Source organism: Stegostoma tigrinum, chromosome 26, assembly GCF_030684315.1.
Source record: "Stegostoma tigrinum isolate sSteTig4 chromosome 26, sSteTig4.hap1, whole genome shotgun sequence".
NCBI classification, from domain to species: Eukaryota; Metazoa; Chordata; class Chondrichthyes; order Orectolobiformes; family Stegostomatidae; genus Stegostoma; species Stegostoma tigrinum.
The window spans coordinates 10,377,285-10,395,203 of NC_081379.1; the positions used below are offsets into that span (position 1 = coordinate 10,377,285).

The window sequence follows — 17,919 nt, forward strand, 5'->3', positions numbered from 1 at the left end:
GTGTGACAGGAGCTGCCTTTTAGTGCTTCACCTAGGTGACCATTTTTCATGCAAGAGGCTTGACCGTGCGTGCCAGCAGAAAATTCAATTGAATCATGACCAAAGTCAATTCTATCCACATTGGACATTTAAATATGACCTTTCCTGTGCGAATCTTGGCCAACATTTTTTTTATTAGTTCATGGATGTAGGTGTTGCTGGCTGTACCAGAATTTATTATCCCTCCCGAATTGCCCTTGAGAAGGTGGAGATAAATTGCAGTAGGTAGTCTTCAGTCCATTTGTTGCTAAGGAGGGAGTTCGAGGATTTTGACCCAGCAACATTAAAGGAATCATGATATATTTCCAAGTCAGGATGTTAACTGGCTCGGAGGGGAACTTGCAATCAATGGTGTTCCCATGTATCTGCTGCGTCTTCCCTTGTAGATGGAATTGGTTGTCAGTTTAGAAGGTTCAGTGTAAGATGACTTCTTGGTGAATTTCTGAAGTACTTCTTATAGATGGTACATATTGCCGAGTATCTGTGATGGAAGGAGTGAATGATTGTGGATATGGTGCCAATCAAGTGGACTGCTTTGTCCTGGATGGTGTCAAGCTTCTTGAATGTTATTGGATAAGTGCAGCTCCAGTTAAAAGTAGAGTATTCCATGACATTCCTGATTTATGATTTGTAAATAGTTGACAGGCTTTGGGAATCAGAAGGCAAGTTACTTACTGCAAATTTCCCAGCCTCTGACCTGCCTTTGTCAACACAGTGCCTATTGGCTAGTCCAGCTCAGTTTCTGGCCAATGGTGACCCCTAAGATGTTGATAGCAGGGGATTCAATGTTAGTAACGTCACTGAATGCTACAGGGTGATGGTTAGATTGTCTCTTGCTGAAGTCAGATATTACCTGACATTATCCAGGTTTGGGCTAACAAGCAGCAAAAAACATAGGTATCACATTGTTCAGGTTTTGCTGCATTTGGACGTGAACTATTTTAGTATCTGAAGACTTGAGAATGGCATTGAATAATGAGCAGTCTTCAGCAAACATCCTCATTTCTGACCTTATGACAAAGATATAATTCCATGAGCATGAATACACCAAGTTATTGCTTGACTAGTCTCTGCAGCAACTCTTCCAATTGTGGCACTAGCCCACACTAGCCCTGTTAGCAGAGACTTGAGTAGTCAACAAAGCTGTGTTTACAGTTGTCACATCTAGTGCCTTAGTCGATACCATATGGTTTCATTCTAGCAGCTGATACAACTGTGTGGCTTACTGGGCCATTTCAGAGGGAAGTTAAAAGTCAGTCACATTGCTGTGGGTCTGGAGTCACATACAAGCCAGACCTAGTACAGACAGTACTTTGCTTCCCTAAAAGGACATCTGTGAACTAGATGGGTTTTTAAGACACTTTAAAATAGTTTAATGTCATCCTTAGACTTTTAATTCCAGACTTATTGAAGGTCATGACGTGTGCCATGGTGAGATTTGAATCTGGGTGCCCAGAACATTACACTGGTCTCTGTATTATTAACCCAGTATTAATACTACTAGGCTATCATCTACCATCTTCCAATCAAACACAAACACTTCCCTGGTCTGTTTGCTAATAACAGTATACTATAAAATGCATTTATTGTGGAAGTGATTAAATAGTGATCAAAACACCCACAGGATATATTCTAAAATGTCATAACATTAACTTGGACCTAAAGTTGCTATGGTAGATCTGTTCCCATGGTTTCATGGGGACATTACACTCACTGACATACTCAATCAATCTCAGATATGATTTCCTGTTGAATACGTCCACTGACAATCACTGGTCATGACTTCTAGAGTATCACTCAATGTAACGATTCTAACATCATATTCATTTACTCAAATATGGTGTCAGATGGATAATCCTGACTGACATCTAAAGGAAGAACTAAAGAAAGAACATAGATTCACAAGCAAGCATTTCTGTAAACACCCACAATATGGACAGAATGCTTCACAAAGTTATATTTCAGTGCTCCACCTTTTCTTAACCCCTCAAAGAAAGACAGACTTGAAACAAGACAACTTTCCCCAACCACAGGATGTTCCCATAACACTTCCATTTAGAAGCGTAGTCATTATTGAAATGTGACGGCCAACGTCTGCACAGTAAGCTCCCATTATCAAAGATGTGAAGATGATCAGAAAATTGTTTCAATATGTTGTTGATTTCATGTGATGTAGGCAAGGGCAGCATTTGTTGACCATTGCTGACTTCCCTCAAATTGAGTGATGTTAAAAATCAAGCACATTATTATGGATCTGGGACCAAATAGAGGCCAGGCAAAGACATGATTTCACCAGATACGTTTTTACAATAATTAATAATATTTATTGTGGTCACCATTATCCAGACTAGCTTTATATTCCAGATGTTGTTAAATGATTCTTATTATTAAAGAATCATTAAATGAATTTTAACGCCCACCAGCTGTCTTTGAGGGATTAGAACTCATAACCCCATTGCATTAAGTTGGGCTTTTGGATGACTAGTACAGTGACATTACTACACTGTTGATTGAGGGATAAATATTGTCCAGGAAGCCGGGGAAAACACAAAGAACAAAACAAAGAACAAAGAAAATTACAGCTCGGGAACAAGCCCTTCGGCCCTCCAAGCCTGCGCCGATTGAGATCCTCTGACAAACCCGTCATCTATTTACTAAGGGTCTGTGTCCATTTGCTCCCCGCCCATCCACGTACCTGTCCAGATATGTCTTAAAAGACGCTAACGTGTATGCATCTACCACCTCCACTCGCAATGCGTTCCAGGCACCCACCACCCTCTGCGTAAAGAACTTCCCACATATATCTCCCCTAAACTTTCCTCCTCTCACTTTGACATCAATTCTTCTTTGAAACAGTGCCATGGGATCAATTAGCTAAGTGTGAGAAGGCTGGTAAGTTTAAATAACATCTCCGATAGTGCCACAGTATCTCCGAACTATTGGAGCTGACAGCCTAGATTTGGGAATTGTCTTGGGCCCATAAAATTTTGATGCAGAAGAGCGTGGGGTACCAAATAAGTCATGGCCAAAACAAGAGAGTAAAAAGGAGTATTGTTAGCCAACAATCCCACTCAACTAATGCCAAACTAAAAAGTAACTAATTATCTGTGTCACTGTAAAAGCTTTCACGCAAAATTATCACAGTCTTTTCAATCAAGAACAGTTATTTTTATGTAGCGCGTTTCACAATAAAATGTCAGTGGAGTGCCATAAAATAAAGTACGACACTGACACATAGGAGTCCACAAAAATACAGGGAGTTTGTCAAGGCACTACAAAATTTGTGAATTTTCATTGTAACCTTGATTTCATTTAAATTTGTTCCAAATTTTTGACAAGTTTTTTGTTCTGTTTTTTGCTTATTCATTCATGGGATGTGGCATGCTAGGCCAGCATTTATTACTCATCTGAGAGGGCAGTTAAGAGTTAACCGCATAGCTGTGGATCTGGAGTCACATGTAAGCCAGACCAGATGGCGGTTTCCTTCCCTAAAGAACATTAGTGAACCAGAAGGTTTTTCCAACAATCAACAATGGAACCATGGTCATCATTGGACTCTTAATTCCAGATTTTTATTGAATTCAAATTTCATTATCTGCCATGGTAGGATTCGAACCTGGGTCCCTAGATTAAAATTCTACTGATAATACCGCTAGACTATTGCCTCCCCCAAGGTAGTCATGAAGTGAGAAACACCATTATGTGGTTCTAGCAGAAAAATCAGCTAAAATATTAGTAGAAGTTTGGTAAACGATGGACACTTACTGATAATAGTGTGTGGAGCTGGATGAACACAGCAGGCCAAGCAGCATCTTAGGAGCACAAGAGCTGAGTTTCAGGCCTAGACACTTCAGAAGGTGGTTTAGGCCCGAAATGTCAGCTTTTGTGGTCTTAAGACGCTGCTTCGCCTGCTGTGTTCATCCAGCTCCACACTTTGTTATCTCGGATTCTCCAGCATCTGCAGTTCCCATTATCCTCGACACGTACTAATAATGTTGCTTTGGCAGACAGCGTAATTTATAAAATAGAAAACAGCATGCTGAAGCAAAAGGGAGTGCTCTTCCTGCAGGTATTTACACAGAAAGACATCGACAATACAACACAGAAACCGGTCATTGTATCCCATCAAAGATAAAGGGAACTGCAGATGCTGGAGAAACGGAGATAACAAAGTGTGGAGCTGGATGAACACAGCAGCCCATGCAGCATCTAAGGAGCACAAAAGCTTCTGTGCTCCTAAGATGCTGCTAGGCCTGTGTTCATCCAGGTCCACACCTTGTTAATGTATCCCATCAAGTCTGTTTTGGTTTCAGCCTGCCATGTGAGCAAATAATCAAAATCAAATCTGCTCGTTTCTGACTGCCTTTGCCCCCTCTCCCTCATTCTGGCACACAGCAGGTTGGATCAGACTATCAGTTCTTGACTAGCACAAATATAACATTAAGTGTAAAAATTCTAGGAGATAACATTAATAAAATGCCTGTGTTAAAAAAAACGCAGGTTTATAAAGCTGTAGAATATATTACTAGGCAGCAATATATAAGAATAGACAGGGATTTTGAAGAAAAATAGATTAAAAAGAGAAATGGTTACTAGGCAAATACAAAAGATTAGAACCTAGCACTCAGGATAAAAGATAAACACCTTCAAAATAGGTGGTTAGGCAAAACTGCCAATTCCCATGTGGTAACTTGGATGTGCATTTGATATTAGGCTTGGGAGAACTAGACGTTTTGAGGTGACTTCATTCCTGAGGTGGCCAAAACACATTTTCTCATCCAAGTGGGTACAAACAATTGTTTTGATAAAAATTAGGGCTAACAGTCCGGCAGTCACAGCGCAATTTAATATTAAAGTACAGGACCTTGCAATGAATTGCTCAAAGACCGGACTGTGCAACGTTTTATCCAAGTCTAAGGCTGGAATCATCGTTAAGTCTCATACAAAATCCTTGAGTGCCTGCCTAACTGCGAAAATGTAACATTTAATGACACTATAAGAAACACCAAGCAGTACCTTCACACCACAAACTTAACACAGATTATGATATTCAGCAAAAAGTTAAATACTCACGAACCTAAATGGCAGCGGATCCGAACATTTGTGGGACCATAGTGTTCAGTAATGAGTGTTTCTGGGCTCATTACGGAGAAGCAGGCATTCCCAAAGACATTGTTACTGATGAAAGTGCGAAGACTGCCGAGCAACCGGTAAGTCCGAGGGCACCTTCTGCAATTATTGGAAATGCAGATGCCCTGGTTAACCAGATAGAAGGTGAACCATTCGCCTCTGGGGGTGCTGTTAACCTTCCAACCCTGTGGAAGGCTGCAGTTTGAGAATGCCTTGAAGATCAGCTCAAACTCAGCCAGGATAGCTTGGTAGTTCCGTTCCAGCAGCTCTACATCGTGCTTCTGGGCGTCACGTGAAAAGTAAGGGGTTGTCGGCAAGTCAGGTAGGAAGAACACTTCCGGTTTTTGGATGGATGGCCTGTTGTTCAAATACCGGCTCTGTTCCCGGATTCCTTTATGGATCCGTCCCATTCCTGACCACGAGTAGTGCTTCGCATATTCCTGAAGGTTGTGATAAAGCTTCTGACTGCGTCCCTCATTATGAGTGCACCTTACGCAATCGACAGACTGACAGTACATGTAACCATTTTGCAAACCATTTACATCGGTGTTCTGCATCATGGCATTCACTGGTGCATAGCTGCGAGGCTGCTCACTGCCTACATGGTAACAGTACCACACAAAAAGTGCCAGGATGCAGGCAAAGGTGGTCACTGCAGTCACATCGCAGTCTCTCAGTGCCTGCATGCTCGCTAGAACTAAGCTTTTCATTTGCTCCAGTGTCAGGTCCCAGTCGGTGAACCACTCTATGAACATGTTCCCAAGGTTCTGGTTAGTTTGTTGTAACAAGGCAATGCTGTCAGTTCTCGACTTTTGCAAAGGCACCCACACCATACAGGGCTAGTAATTTTTTTAATCGAAAAAAGCAGTCGTGGTCTAATCGACAGGCAAGGATAGCATCTTGGCTCCAAAGCACTGTGTCAGCAGCCAGGAAACATTTAGTCTGTCTGCACATCACCACGATCTTCCTGCTGCATAGAAGAGAAACAGCAAGCCTCGATTTAGATTGCTGCTTTATACAGCATCTGGTTATAATTCAGCATCGCTAAGACCCCAGGTTCCTGAAAATAAAGAGCATAGAAACAAACATATACACAAGGACGATTAGTTCCATATCAGATAGAGAATATTATGTACATATTATTGACATTTAAACATTGTTTTAAGTCAACTTTATAATCGTGCACTTTTGATAAAAGGCAAGAATGTTTATTTTAAAATGGAGTGCTGTGCAATTGAAAATAAATTATACAAAATTCCAGGAATATCAACTTGTAAAAAATCATTTTATAATAATTTAACACTGTAAAATCTTGAAGATACAGTACTGGGCAAGGATGCAGGGTTGGTGAAACTAGTAGGCAAGTCAACAATTATCAGATACATTTGGCGATTTTAGAATCCAGCTAAAATTTCTCAACATAAATTTTCCCCATTATACACAAGAGGACAATCTGAAAGACTATTAGTAAAGGGATGAGTTCAGTGAATCATTAGCAACAAATGCTAGACTCAATTTTAAATGAAGTTTCTTTTCAGAAATAAGTCCGTATTTCTGTATTTTGACACCCACCCACCCACCCACAGTGACACAGACAAAATAACACCAGTGGGGTAACTATCAGGAAAGATCTAAAAGAGAGAAAAGAAGACAGATAGCAGCTTTTATACTTAAGGTTTTTGTTTGGTTGGTTCAAAGAAACTGGTTCTAAATGTGGGTGAGCAAGGACTAGAGGGAACAAATACATGTAGGCTATTAACAGATCAAATAACTTTAGGAGGATTTTTTTTATATAGAGAATGTTGACAATACAGAACAAGCCACCATATGGAGTAAATGAAGCAGACAACATTCAATCATGGGGAGGCATGATGAATATTTGAGAGTGTAGAGAGAGGAGAGGGCAATGGCCTTGATGGCAAGTGATAAATGACCAGGCTGGTGGCATTTCTGGAGTGTAAACACTGACCTGACAAAGCTCTGTGCTACAGACTTTATGTAATAAGTAAGCATGACCCAAAGGGAACTGAAGAAATTGGGAGAAGATGCCCTTGCACATCCCACATTGTCTTGTTTAAATTAGGAAAACGTACATAACATTGCACCATGTAAGTTAGAATTTGTGGAAACCTACTGGTTTACTGCACTATGGGTGCAATTTTACAAATATTTTAATTAAAAAAAGTCACTGCATCGACACAATGATACAGAAAAGCACCAACATAATGGTGTGCTTTTAATGTTCTGTGCCTGCCAATTCCTATCACACAGGCACATGGCTCTCCAAATCTTCTACACCAATCCTGTGCCAAACTCACCAAACAAGCACTGCCCATAGTGTCAGTTTCCTACCTTCTCCCCAAAAATCTGCATGTTGGTCCTTTTCAAGTAATCTAGTTCCCTTTTTGAATACTCAGGCATAACATTCCAGATCTTAACCACTCACATGAAAACGTTTCTCCTCATATTACTTTGCTTTTATTATTCAATTTGTGCCTTCTTGTTCTTGATCCTTTCGAGAGTGGGAACATTTTCTCCCTACTTGCATAGTCAGATTTTCCCTCAGCCATCATTTCAAGAACAGCCCCAGTTTCTCAATCTTCATAAATGAATTTCCTCATTCCTAGAGCCATTCTCATAAACCTCTTTTGCACTCTGTCCAATGACTTTAAATCTTTCTGAAAGTGTGGTGCCTGGAACAGGATGCAATACGTTACTTGAGGCTGAACTAATGTTTTATATAAATTCAACAAAGTCCTTGCTCGTGCTGTCTTTGCCTCTAATATTAAAGGCTAGAATGCTGAAAACTTTGACTGCTGTCACAATTACCCAGTGACCTTCAAAGATTAATGCATTTATGTCCCCCACTCTCCCTGCTCCTGCACTCCCTTTAGAACTGTGCCCTTTGTTTTGCCTATGGTCGTTCAACCAAAGAAAATAACACAACTTCTCTGCATTGAAATTCATCTGTCATCTATCTGCCCACTCCACCAACTTGTATATGCTCTTACAAAGTTTTACACTATCATCCTCAGTTTACAACGCATCCAAGTTATGCTTCATTCACAAATTTTGAAATTGTGCCGTGTTCACCAAGGTCTACATCATTAATATACATCAAGAAAAGTAAGGATCCTAACACTGACCCCCGGAGAACTCCACTGCAAACCTCCCTAGATTGGAAAACATTAATTAACCATTACCCTCTGTTTCCTGTCATACAGCCAATTATTCATCCATGTTGCTACTGACTCCTTTAAGCTATAAAACTTTGCTCACACGTCTTGTTGTTCACAACAGATGCACTGTCTACTCAGTTAAGCTGCCCAAATTATCATGGCTAGCATAAACATGTATATTCCCTCTTCTGTAGTGAGCCGGATTTGAAAAAGGAAACTAATTCCAAAAACATACTTATCCTAAGACATGATCTATGTTATACTCGGTCGTATTTGGATAAATACTTCCACGTACTTCAATGGTTTTCCCAAATCAAAAAAAGCCAACAGTTTGTCCATAGTTAATTTGCCGGCAGTTTTGTCCTTTCTGATCATAAATATATTAACTATTAGGGGCATTAATTCAAAAACAGAAAATGACGTATCATTCAGCAGGTCAACAGCCAAGGCATTGACTAATAATACGTAAGAACATAAGAATTTTGGAGGAGATTTGCAGCTCGGGTCGTGGATGTTGAGGTTGCTTGGTTCGCCAAGCTGGTTTGTTGTTCCACAGACGTTTCATTACCCTGCTGTGTAATATCATCAGTGCAAGCCAGGTGGGAAAACACACCGACGCTTCATTTAAGGCTGCACTGATGTTACCCAGCAGAGTAATGAAACATCTGCGGAACAACAAAGCAGCTCTGCGAGCCAACCAACCTCAAGAACATAAGAAATAGGAGCAGGAGGTGGCCATTTGGCCCATCGAACCTGGTCTACCATTCATGGCTGATTTTATCGTGGATTCAGCTCCACTTACCTGCCTGCTCGTCATAACCCTTAATTCCGTTACCATTCAAAAAAAATCTGTTTTTCTCTTAAAAACATTCAATAAGGTAGCCTCAACTGCTTCACTGGGCAGGGAATTCCAGATTCACTACCCTTTGGGTGAAGAAGTTCTTCCTCAATTAAGTCCTAAAGCTGCTCCCCCTTATTTTGAGGCTATGTCCCCTAGTTCTAGTTTCACCTGCCAGTGGAAACATCCTCCCTGCTTCTATCTTATCTATTCCTTTGTAATTTTATATGTTTCTAGAAGATTCCCCCCTCATTCTTCTAAATTTCAATGAGTATAGTCCAGTCTTCTTAATCTCTCCTCATAAGCCAACCCTGTCAATTCCAGAAACAACCTCTTCTGCACCCCCTCCAGTGCCAGTATATCCTTTCTCAAGTAAAGAGGCCAAAACTGTGGCCTCCAGCACCTTACACAGCTGCAGCATAACCTCTCTATTTTTAAACTCCCCCCCCCTCGCAATGAAGGACAATATTCCATTTGCCTTCTTAATTACCTAACATTTTGTAATTCATACATAAAGGTAACCCAGATCCCTCTGCACAGACATAATCAATAACCATTACTGATCAGGTTACCTGTGCAAAATGGGTTTCTCCCAAACATCATGTGCAATTTTGGTGAAAAGTTTAAAAAAACTACAGCGAAGTGACCATTTAACTCGTGGTATGCTAGTCTAAAGTGAAAACTGGAATAGAATGACTGTTTATTTTTGGCAGCTGTTCCTTGAATTGCAAAGGTCTCAGGCTCGGGAATTCCATCCCCAAAACTCCCTCTTGAAGACGCTCCTTCAAAATGACCTTGCTGTTCAAGTGTCCACCAGTCTAAATATCTCTTATCTGCCTCAATGTTTCTTTTAAACTCTTGTGAAGTTGCTTGGACATTGAATCACTCATATATTGTTTCTATTATCTGCGACTGCAAGTGTACTGGTGCTTGACTCTAACAAAAATATTTGCATTCACTTTTATTATAGCACCTTCACTACGAGGGCTAATTTGCGTACTCCAGAAATACTGAGGGAAACTTCTGACTAATATCATCCCGTGCACTTCTCTTCCCAGCTGAAACAAGCGAACTCAGCAAAGGCTGCAGATCAAACCAAAGGCCTTTGTGAAAAACAAATCCAGTTATCCAGCTAATCCAGTTTTGAACCAATCCAAGCGCTACAGCTCAACAATGAAATGTGATTTAATGAGCAAGTGCTGTATAGTTTTGTAGATCATCATCTAATTTAGAAGAAATTAAGAGAGACAGGGAAGGTACTAGTGAGTTTAGCAGCTTTAAAAGTGGTTATTTTTGCAGGTCCAGATCTGATGTATCCCAGGCCACTGAGGGAGGTCAGCAAGGAGATGTAAAAGGCCTTGGCAGTATTGTTCAAAGCCTTTCTGGCCACAGGTGGTGGGTAAGTTATTGAAGGGGATTCTGAGGGACAGAGCCTACATTACTTGGAAAGACAAGACTGAATATTGATCATCAATATGGCTTTGAGCATGGGAAATCACGTTTCACTAACTTCATTCGAGTTTTTTTTTGAAAAAGTGACAAAGAACATTGATGAAGGCAGAACAGTAGATGGCAACTCCATAGACTTCAGCAAACCATTCAACTAGGTTCTGCATTGTAGAATGGTTAGCAAAATTAGATCACATGGAGCCCAGGGAGAGCTAGCCATTTGGATACAGAATTGGCTGCAAGGTAGGAGACGGAGTGTTGGTGGAGGGTTATTTTTCAGACTGGAGGCCTGTGACCAGCTGTGTGCCGCAAGAATTGGTGCTGGGTCCACGGTTTTTTGTAATTTACAATAAGGATTTGGATGTGAATATTGGAGAAATGGTTAGTAAGTTTGCAGATGACACCAAAATTGGTGGTTAGCCTTTTTCACAGGCCGCTATCTCAAAGTACAATGGAAACTTGATCAGATGGACCGATGAGCCGAGGAGTGGCAAATGGAGTTTAAGTTAGATAAATGAGGTGTTGCAATTTAGTAAGACAAATCAGGGCAGTACTTATACTGTTAATGACAGGGTTCTGGAACATATTACTGAACAAAGAGACCTTAGAGTGCAGGTTCATTGTTCCTTGAAGGCAGAGTCACAGGTAGATAGGGTAGTGAAGGCAGTGTTTGGTATGCTTGCATTTATTAGTCACTGCATTGAGTATAGGAGTTGGGATATCATGATGTGGCTGTACAAGACATTGGTTAGGCTACTTTTGGAATACTACATTCAATTCTGGTCTCCCTGTTATAGGAAAGATGGTGTTAAACTTGAAAGGGTACAGAAAAGATTAACAAGGACTTTGCCAGGATTAGAGGTTTTGAGTTAGAGGGAGAGGCTGAATAGTTTGAGGCTATTTTCCCTAAAGTGAAGGTTGAGGGGGGAACCTTATAGAAGTTTATAAAAATCATGAGCAGCATGAATAGGGTGAATAGCCAAGGCTCTTTTCCCAAGGTAGGGGAGTCCAAAACTGGAGGGCATAGGTTTAAGGTGAGAGGGGAAGATTAAAAAAAAAATGGACCTAAGGGACAACTTTTTCACAGGGTGGTACATGTATAGAATGAACTGCCAGTGACTGTTCTGAAGAAGGGTTACCGGACCCAAAAAGTTAACTCTGTTTTTGCCTTCACAGATGATGCCAGTCCTGCCAAACTTTTCCAGCAACTTCTGTTTTTGTTCCTGATTTACAGCATCCGCAGTTCTTTCAGTTTTTATTTAGTGCTAATGAGGGTAGTACGTTTGATATGGTCTATACTGTCTTCTGAGGAAGTCCCTTGTGGCATTCTGATCAAATAAGAAACAGCTCACAGGACCCAAGACAAAGTGGCACACTGGACCCAAATTTGGTTGAAAGGCAAGAAACAGAGGATGATGGCAAAAGGATGTTTCGGTATCTGGATATTTATTTCCAATGGGGCTCCACAGGGCTCGTACTGGGGCTTTTGCTATTGTGAAGTTCAATAATGGTCAAGACACATACAGAGAGAGACAACTCTAGCACAAGCGGTGTCCAAAATTGCACATGCTTCAAAGTCTCTCTTTCTCAAAACACTCTGTCTGCAAGTTTCTGCTGAAATCAATATGCATATCACTAAATGGAAATAACAAAGAACTGTGGATGCTGGAGATGTGAAACTGAAATTGTTGGTGAAACTCAGGTCTGTTAATAACTGTGGGAGAAAATAGTTAATGGTTTGATTCAGATGACTCGTCAGAAGATGACGGAAACACCAAATGGAAAAACCTGCTACAAACCAGGACAATCAGGCAGTGTTTGGAAATGTAATTTAAGCAAAAAGATTGAACCAAATTCTTAAGGTATATTTAAGAAGGATAATTCGATAAAGTTTGTTTAACACAACTGAACCACAATAACAATTTACCACCTTTTGAGAAATCCAATTTCAAATTACAAGAATTACTTTTAAAGATTATATAAAACTGTTGTGTATTTTGGTGTCTAGGTTGTATACATGACATTCCCTCCCCTTTGTTTAGTTTTTTTTAAAAAACACTCTGAAATTCACCTGCTTCTGTCACCTGATATTAATTCATCTTTTATTTCCAGACACCGACTGCCCAACCAAAAGTTGGAGCTTTGACAGTTTTTGATAAAGTACAAGCACACAGATTGGTAGGGTAGCTGACCTGATGGGAGGCTATTAACTGAAGGATACCAGAACAGGCTAATTTGGAAACTTGATGCCAGAGACTGAATTCACACAGGGCTTCCTAACAAAATTAGTGAAGCACAAATCTCTTTTACATCCTCAAAAGATGATGTTCCAACAATTGTTAATAAATCTCAAGTACACGGAAAGCTTTTGCAACACTATTTAACAATTGCACGACATTTAGAAGGCCATGACACTGTCTGCTGGTGTGAAAAAAACATAAATTAAGTTGTCACACACTGACTGGATGTGGAGGTTGTGTTGTTTGGATTTGTCATGCAGCACCCCGTAGCTATGTCAGCAGTGCACATTCTGTGAAGGTCAAAAAAACAAGAGAGTCCTCAGCTTTAAAACCTACAAGATACAGAATGCTGACTGGTCAATAACTGCTCATATGAGAACTAGAAAGGGTAAAGTGAAGGCCATTGAGCTTCAGGGGTTCAAGGGAAGGATGCTGAGAAGGGTTCAAGGATGCTGAGAATACAACTATATTGTGATAACACCTCCGAATTATAAGCAACCTTGCTGATGTTCAAATATTTATACATTGGTAGTATTTGCAGAAGTGTTCCATTTTTGTATTGGAGATTTTCAAATTAGATTTTAAGCAGAGTGAGCTTTAACTTCAGACTCACAAAACAAGATTACATAATCCACTACAGATGTGCTGTTTACTGTAGCCTCAAATTCATTATTCTGCGTCAGGATTGCTGCTTTAAAATCAGGGGATTCACAGAAAGTGTGTGTTTTAAGAAACAATCACTAACACAGCAATGTTTTGAAAGCTTGCACACAATGCTCTGCATGGGAAGATTTCAATTGTGAAATAGAGAGGCTAGCATTTATACTGTGCCTCTCAGGACCATTGATCACCCCCAAATCTCTTTCCAACTTGTTCTGATGCCTGACAGGTCAGCCAGTTTGAACAGTGCATAAAAAAAACAGCAATGGATGAGGACAGAATATTGACCAGAACAGAAACTGCCTGCTGTCCTTCAAATCAGCATCATGGGATCTTTGACACTAATCCACAAGGATAAGCTGTGCCTTGGTTTACAGTGTCACCCAAAAGGCAACACCTATAACAATGCAGCAATCCCTAAGCAATGGACTGAAGTATTTAAAAGAACAATTTAGGATTTGATCCCACGCGCATCTGATTGAGATGCTACCGAGCCAAAAATTACACTCTGGTTAATTAAAGGGAGGCAAAGCATTGTCTCCAAAACATACACAGAAAAGGAGAAAAATAAAGGAAAGAGCAAAGTTCAGACTGACAGTTCTGAAGGGTGACTTGAAACATCACCTCTGCTTTGAGTTTCTCCATAAATTTGTTTTTGTTTAAAAAACCCCACGCAATAATATTCTGATAAGTGCTGAAGGTGAACTTGTCTCAAACTATGAAATCAACTTCACCCTGATGAAATAAAAGCTGTGCCCTTAGTGCATCCTTCTACAATGTATAGTTTCTCAAATCTCAAACGTAGTAGTGACTATTCCTTTTGAGCTTAAACAAATGCTTATATTGGAATTGCTTATAGCTCATCCTTTCTTTGCATCTCTTTTAGCTTTGATGATCACACATGGACCATACATACCAGGAATGTCCAAGGTTCAGTTCTCAGTGCATGTATTGTTAGCTGATCTCTATTGGGATAAGGTTAAGCTACGAGCAGAGCAGTCTTAGATTTGAAGGGGGCGGGTCCAGCAATTCCAATTAAAAATACATTTGTGTGTGGGGCAAGGAAAGGCAAGATTGGTCAAAGCTATGATAATGAAATAAAACTTGGTGATATTCTCAAATGAAACCTTGCATGTAAACATTGATGACATTTCAAAGAGCGATTGGCAACCAAGGCAATGACTTCAGAGGAGACAGAAAATAAAGACTGGTAACTACATAGTATCCTTCATGACTCTAGGCCATCCAAAAGCACTTTTCAACCAGTCAATGAAGTGCTGTTGAAGTGGGCTCACTGCTGTAATGTGGGAAATACAGCGGCTAATTTGCACACAGCAAGCTCCTGCAAACAGCCAAGTGATGTTGACCAGATAATCTGTTTTTGTGCGAGATAGTAGAAACTGCAGATGCTGGAGAATCTGAGATAACGAGGTGTAGAGCTGGATGAACACAGCAGGCCAAGCAGCATCATAGGAGCAGGAAAGCTGACTGAAGGGTCTAGGCCCAAAACGCCAGCTTTCCTGCTCCTATAATGCTGCTTGGCCTGCTGTGCTCATCCAGCTCTACACCTTGTTGTCTGTTTTTGTGAAGTTGATTGAGGGATAAACATTGACCAAGATATCCCTGGGTAGGGCCACCAGATCTCCAGTTTAACATCTCATCCGAAAGACAGCTTTCAGAAATGTAGTCCTTTGTAGCAAGCTGGAGCGTCAGCCTAGATTTTGTGCTCAAGACTTGGAATTTAATTCAAACCCACAATCTTCAATTAAAGTAGCAGAAAAAGAACCACTTTTCCATTGTGGTGCACAAGGTTAAACACAGTACTGTTTAGATCCTCAAATCAGCAGTTATTTTAATTCACCTGCTTGGACATATGGCAATCTCCAAGGCAGGTGGACTTGAATCACACTTCTTGGTCCTAAACAACTATTGTGTACTGCACCAGTGTAATTTTTTTCATTATTCATACCAGCAAATCTCACCTCTCCAATGAAGGCTAGAAATTTGGTATTGAAATGCTCTCTGAAACCAAACATTTTTCCATTAAAAATTCTTACATGCATTGTGAAAAGACAGTCAGCTCTTTCAAACTGCTTACAGTCTAAATTCTAGTAAAATAGCAATTTTATAGTCTTAGCCAATTTTAAAAAAAGGACTATACGACACTAATAGTTCTAATTTTCTTCTATAACTTCTTCCCATATCCCTTCTCCATTTTCTCCCCCACATCTCAAAACACATTTATTTGTATTATGTATGGTTTCAGAGACATCAATAGCCCTCTGGGATTTTGCTCTAGAGGCCATTCACCATTTAGCAGCCAACACAACATTTTTATTGGAACATGTGGCAGGGGATGGGGGAGGCATTTAGATTACAACCAAAGTTCGTCATGGATCATTATAATAAAAATCAGGAGCAAAAACCTACCAAAGATGAGTCCGATTTTCAAGAATCATTTCGAAAGCCGGACGATGAGGCTTTTGTAAATACATGACCTGGTGCAAATGGATTTGTAATGCACTAATATCAGATCAACAATCACCCTAGTATCTACTATTAACCTCTGTGGTGATACAACAAAACGTGTATTGTCACTACAGTGAGCAAAACCATTATCAATTTAAAATAATCAACCAGTCACCATCTAAGATTTCTGCTCTTCAGCTATGAGCTGACTATTTATTGAAACACACGCTTGCAAGTCGGCACCACAGATCGTGAGGCAGACAGCTCGCCTCTGCTTTCAACATTTCATGTGCATTGCACCTGCACCAGTGTCGAGTACCATTTGCAGCCTAACCTGATGTAAACTCAGCACTGACAGAAAGAAAACAAAACCACCTGTGACACACAAAGTTTAAAGTATAAAACCACATCTCCCGCTCATTCACCTCCGAACCGTCCGGCAGAGGGGTTTGAGGTGAGCTATGCAGTGACAGGCCTGAGATTGCAGTCTCTGCTTGACCCCTGCAAGAACTTGACACAAACCCAGCAGCAGTGGTGACCGGGGATTGGGGGGGGGGACGATGGGTGGGAAGGACCGGGGTGGGGGGGTTCGCTGGGAAGTTGGGGGGGGGGAGACACAGAGAGAGAGAGAGAAAACATACAAGCGGACATATGGTATAGTACACACATATACATACACACACATGCAGCCTGGCTACAAGTGCAATTGTAGCAATGCCTCGGCATTACGCCAAACGAGGATGTTTGCACCGTGCATGTCCACCTCCCCTCACTATTGCAAAGAATCAGTGCCCACCTGAATAATGCTGCCAGCGAGCAGCTTCATTAATCTGCAGCTTCCTCCAGCCAGCCAGACTGTGCGTATTACGTCAGCGCGCCGCTACTCCATCCCCTTGCCTCATACCAACGGCCGCGCGCCATCCCCTACCCCAATCTCCGCCCCCGCCTCGAGTTCTCCACAGGCTTCCCCCAACACGATATTCCCGTCACGTCTTTCACCACCGGTTAAGATCTTGTTTCCTCGCCGGGGCCGCGATGTCAGAAACAAAACAAACCCGCCGTGGGGATACGGCAGCGGCGGCGCGATATTGACAAAACTACAACTCCCGGTGGCGCCTCCGGTAGCATGCATGCGCAAACAACGAGCCCGCGGTGGTATCGAAGATTGGGGGAGGGGGCGGTTTGAAAGGTAACGTCCCGATCGCCACTGAAACACAGGCTGGACCTCCTCCAACACCGCCACCTGAAGGAATGCGCTCACCTACAATACCGTTCCGCAGAACGCAGGACAGTCCAAAGCCACTGGGAATCGCCGGCCGTAATGACTCGAATAGACGCGCCTTTGAAACTGGTCAAAAAAGAGCAATTATATGCATCTGAGGAGCCGCAATCTGACATTCGGATGTCAAAAATTGTGCCAAGAATTAGACGTTTTGATGAAAGTTTTTTTTTCTATTTCAAGCGAAGTTGTCACTGATGTGCACTTTTGAGATGAATATCAAACTGTGATGTGGAGGTGCTGGTGTTGGACTGGTGTGGATGAAGTCAGAAATCACACCACATTAGGTTATAGTCCAACAGGTTTATTTGAAATCATAAGCTTTCTAAGTGCTGCCCCTTCGTCAAGTGAATATAAAACAAGCCAAGCCAATGAGAATAGGTTTTGATGATCAGATTTTGGAGGCCTACAAATTCTTAATGGGCCAAATACAACTCTGGAGTCACAGTTTGCAAACCCCAGTCCCGCAGCATTTCACAATTCAATGTATGTTCTGCCATTTCATGACTTATCCTAGCTCCTGTCTTACCTGCCTTTCATGATGGAAATTGCAGACGCTTTGTCTTTTTAACTGTTCTTTATTGCATATGTGTGTTCCAATACGAATGCAAGTGCTGGAGAAACTCGGCCGGCCTG

The 17,919-nt window shown here is 41.2% G+C and overlaps 1 protein-coding gene across 2 annotated transcripts in view; it reads right to left on the bottom strand.

The window, feature by feature from the left end:
- Positions 1–17,258, bottom strand: part of asphd2 (aspartate beta-hydroxylase domain containing 2) — a 51,615-nt gene extending 34,357 nt beyond the window's left edge. The window contains exons 1-2 of one of the 2 annotated variants that reach the window (XM_048556653.2): positions 16,801–17,256; positions 5,117–6,229 (exon numbers count right to left, since the gene is read on the bottom strand). In XM_048556653.2, the coding sequence (XP_048412610.1) occupies positions 5,117–6,002 (886 nt within the window). In that variant the 5' untranslated portion in view covers positions 6,003–6,229; positions 16,801–17,256. Of the gene's footprint in view, positions 1–5,116; positions 6,230–16,800 lie in introns of both variants that reach the window. The other variant, XM_048556654.1, reaches the window with a different exon arrangement.
- Between the last annotated feature and the right edge of the window lie 661 nt (positions 17,259–17,919).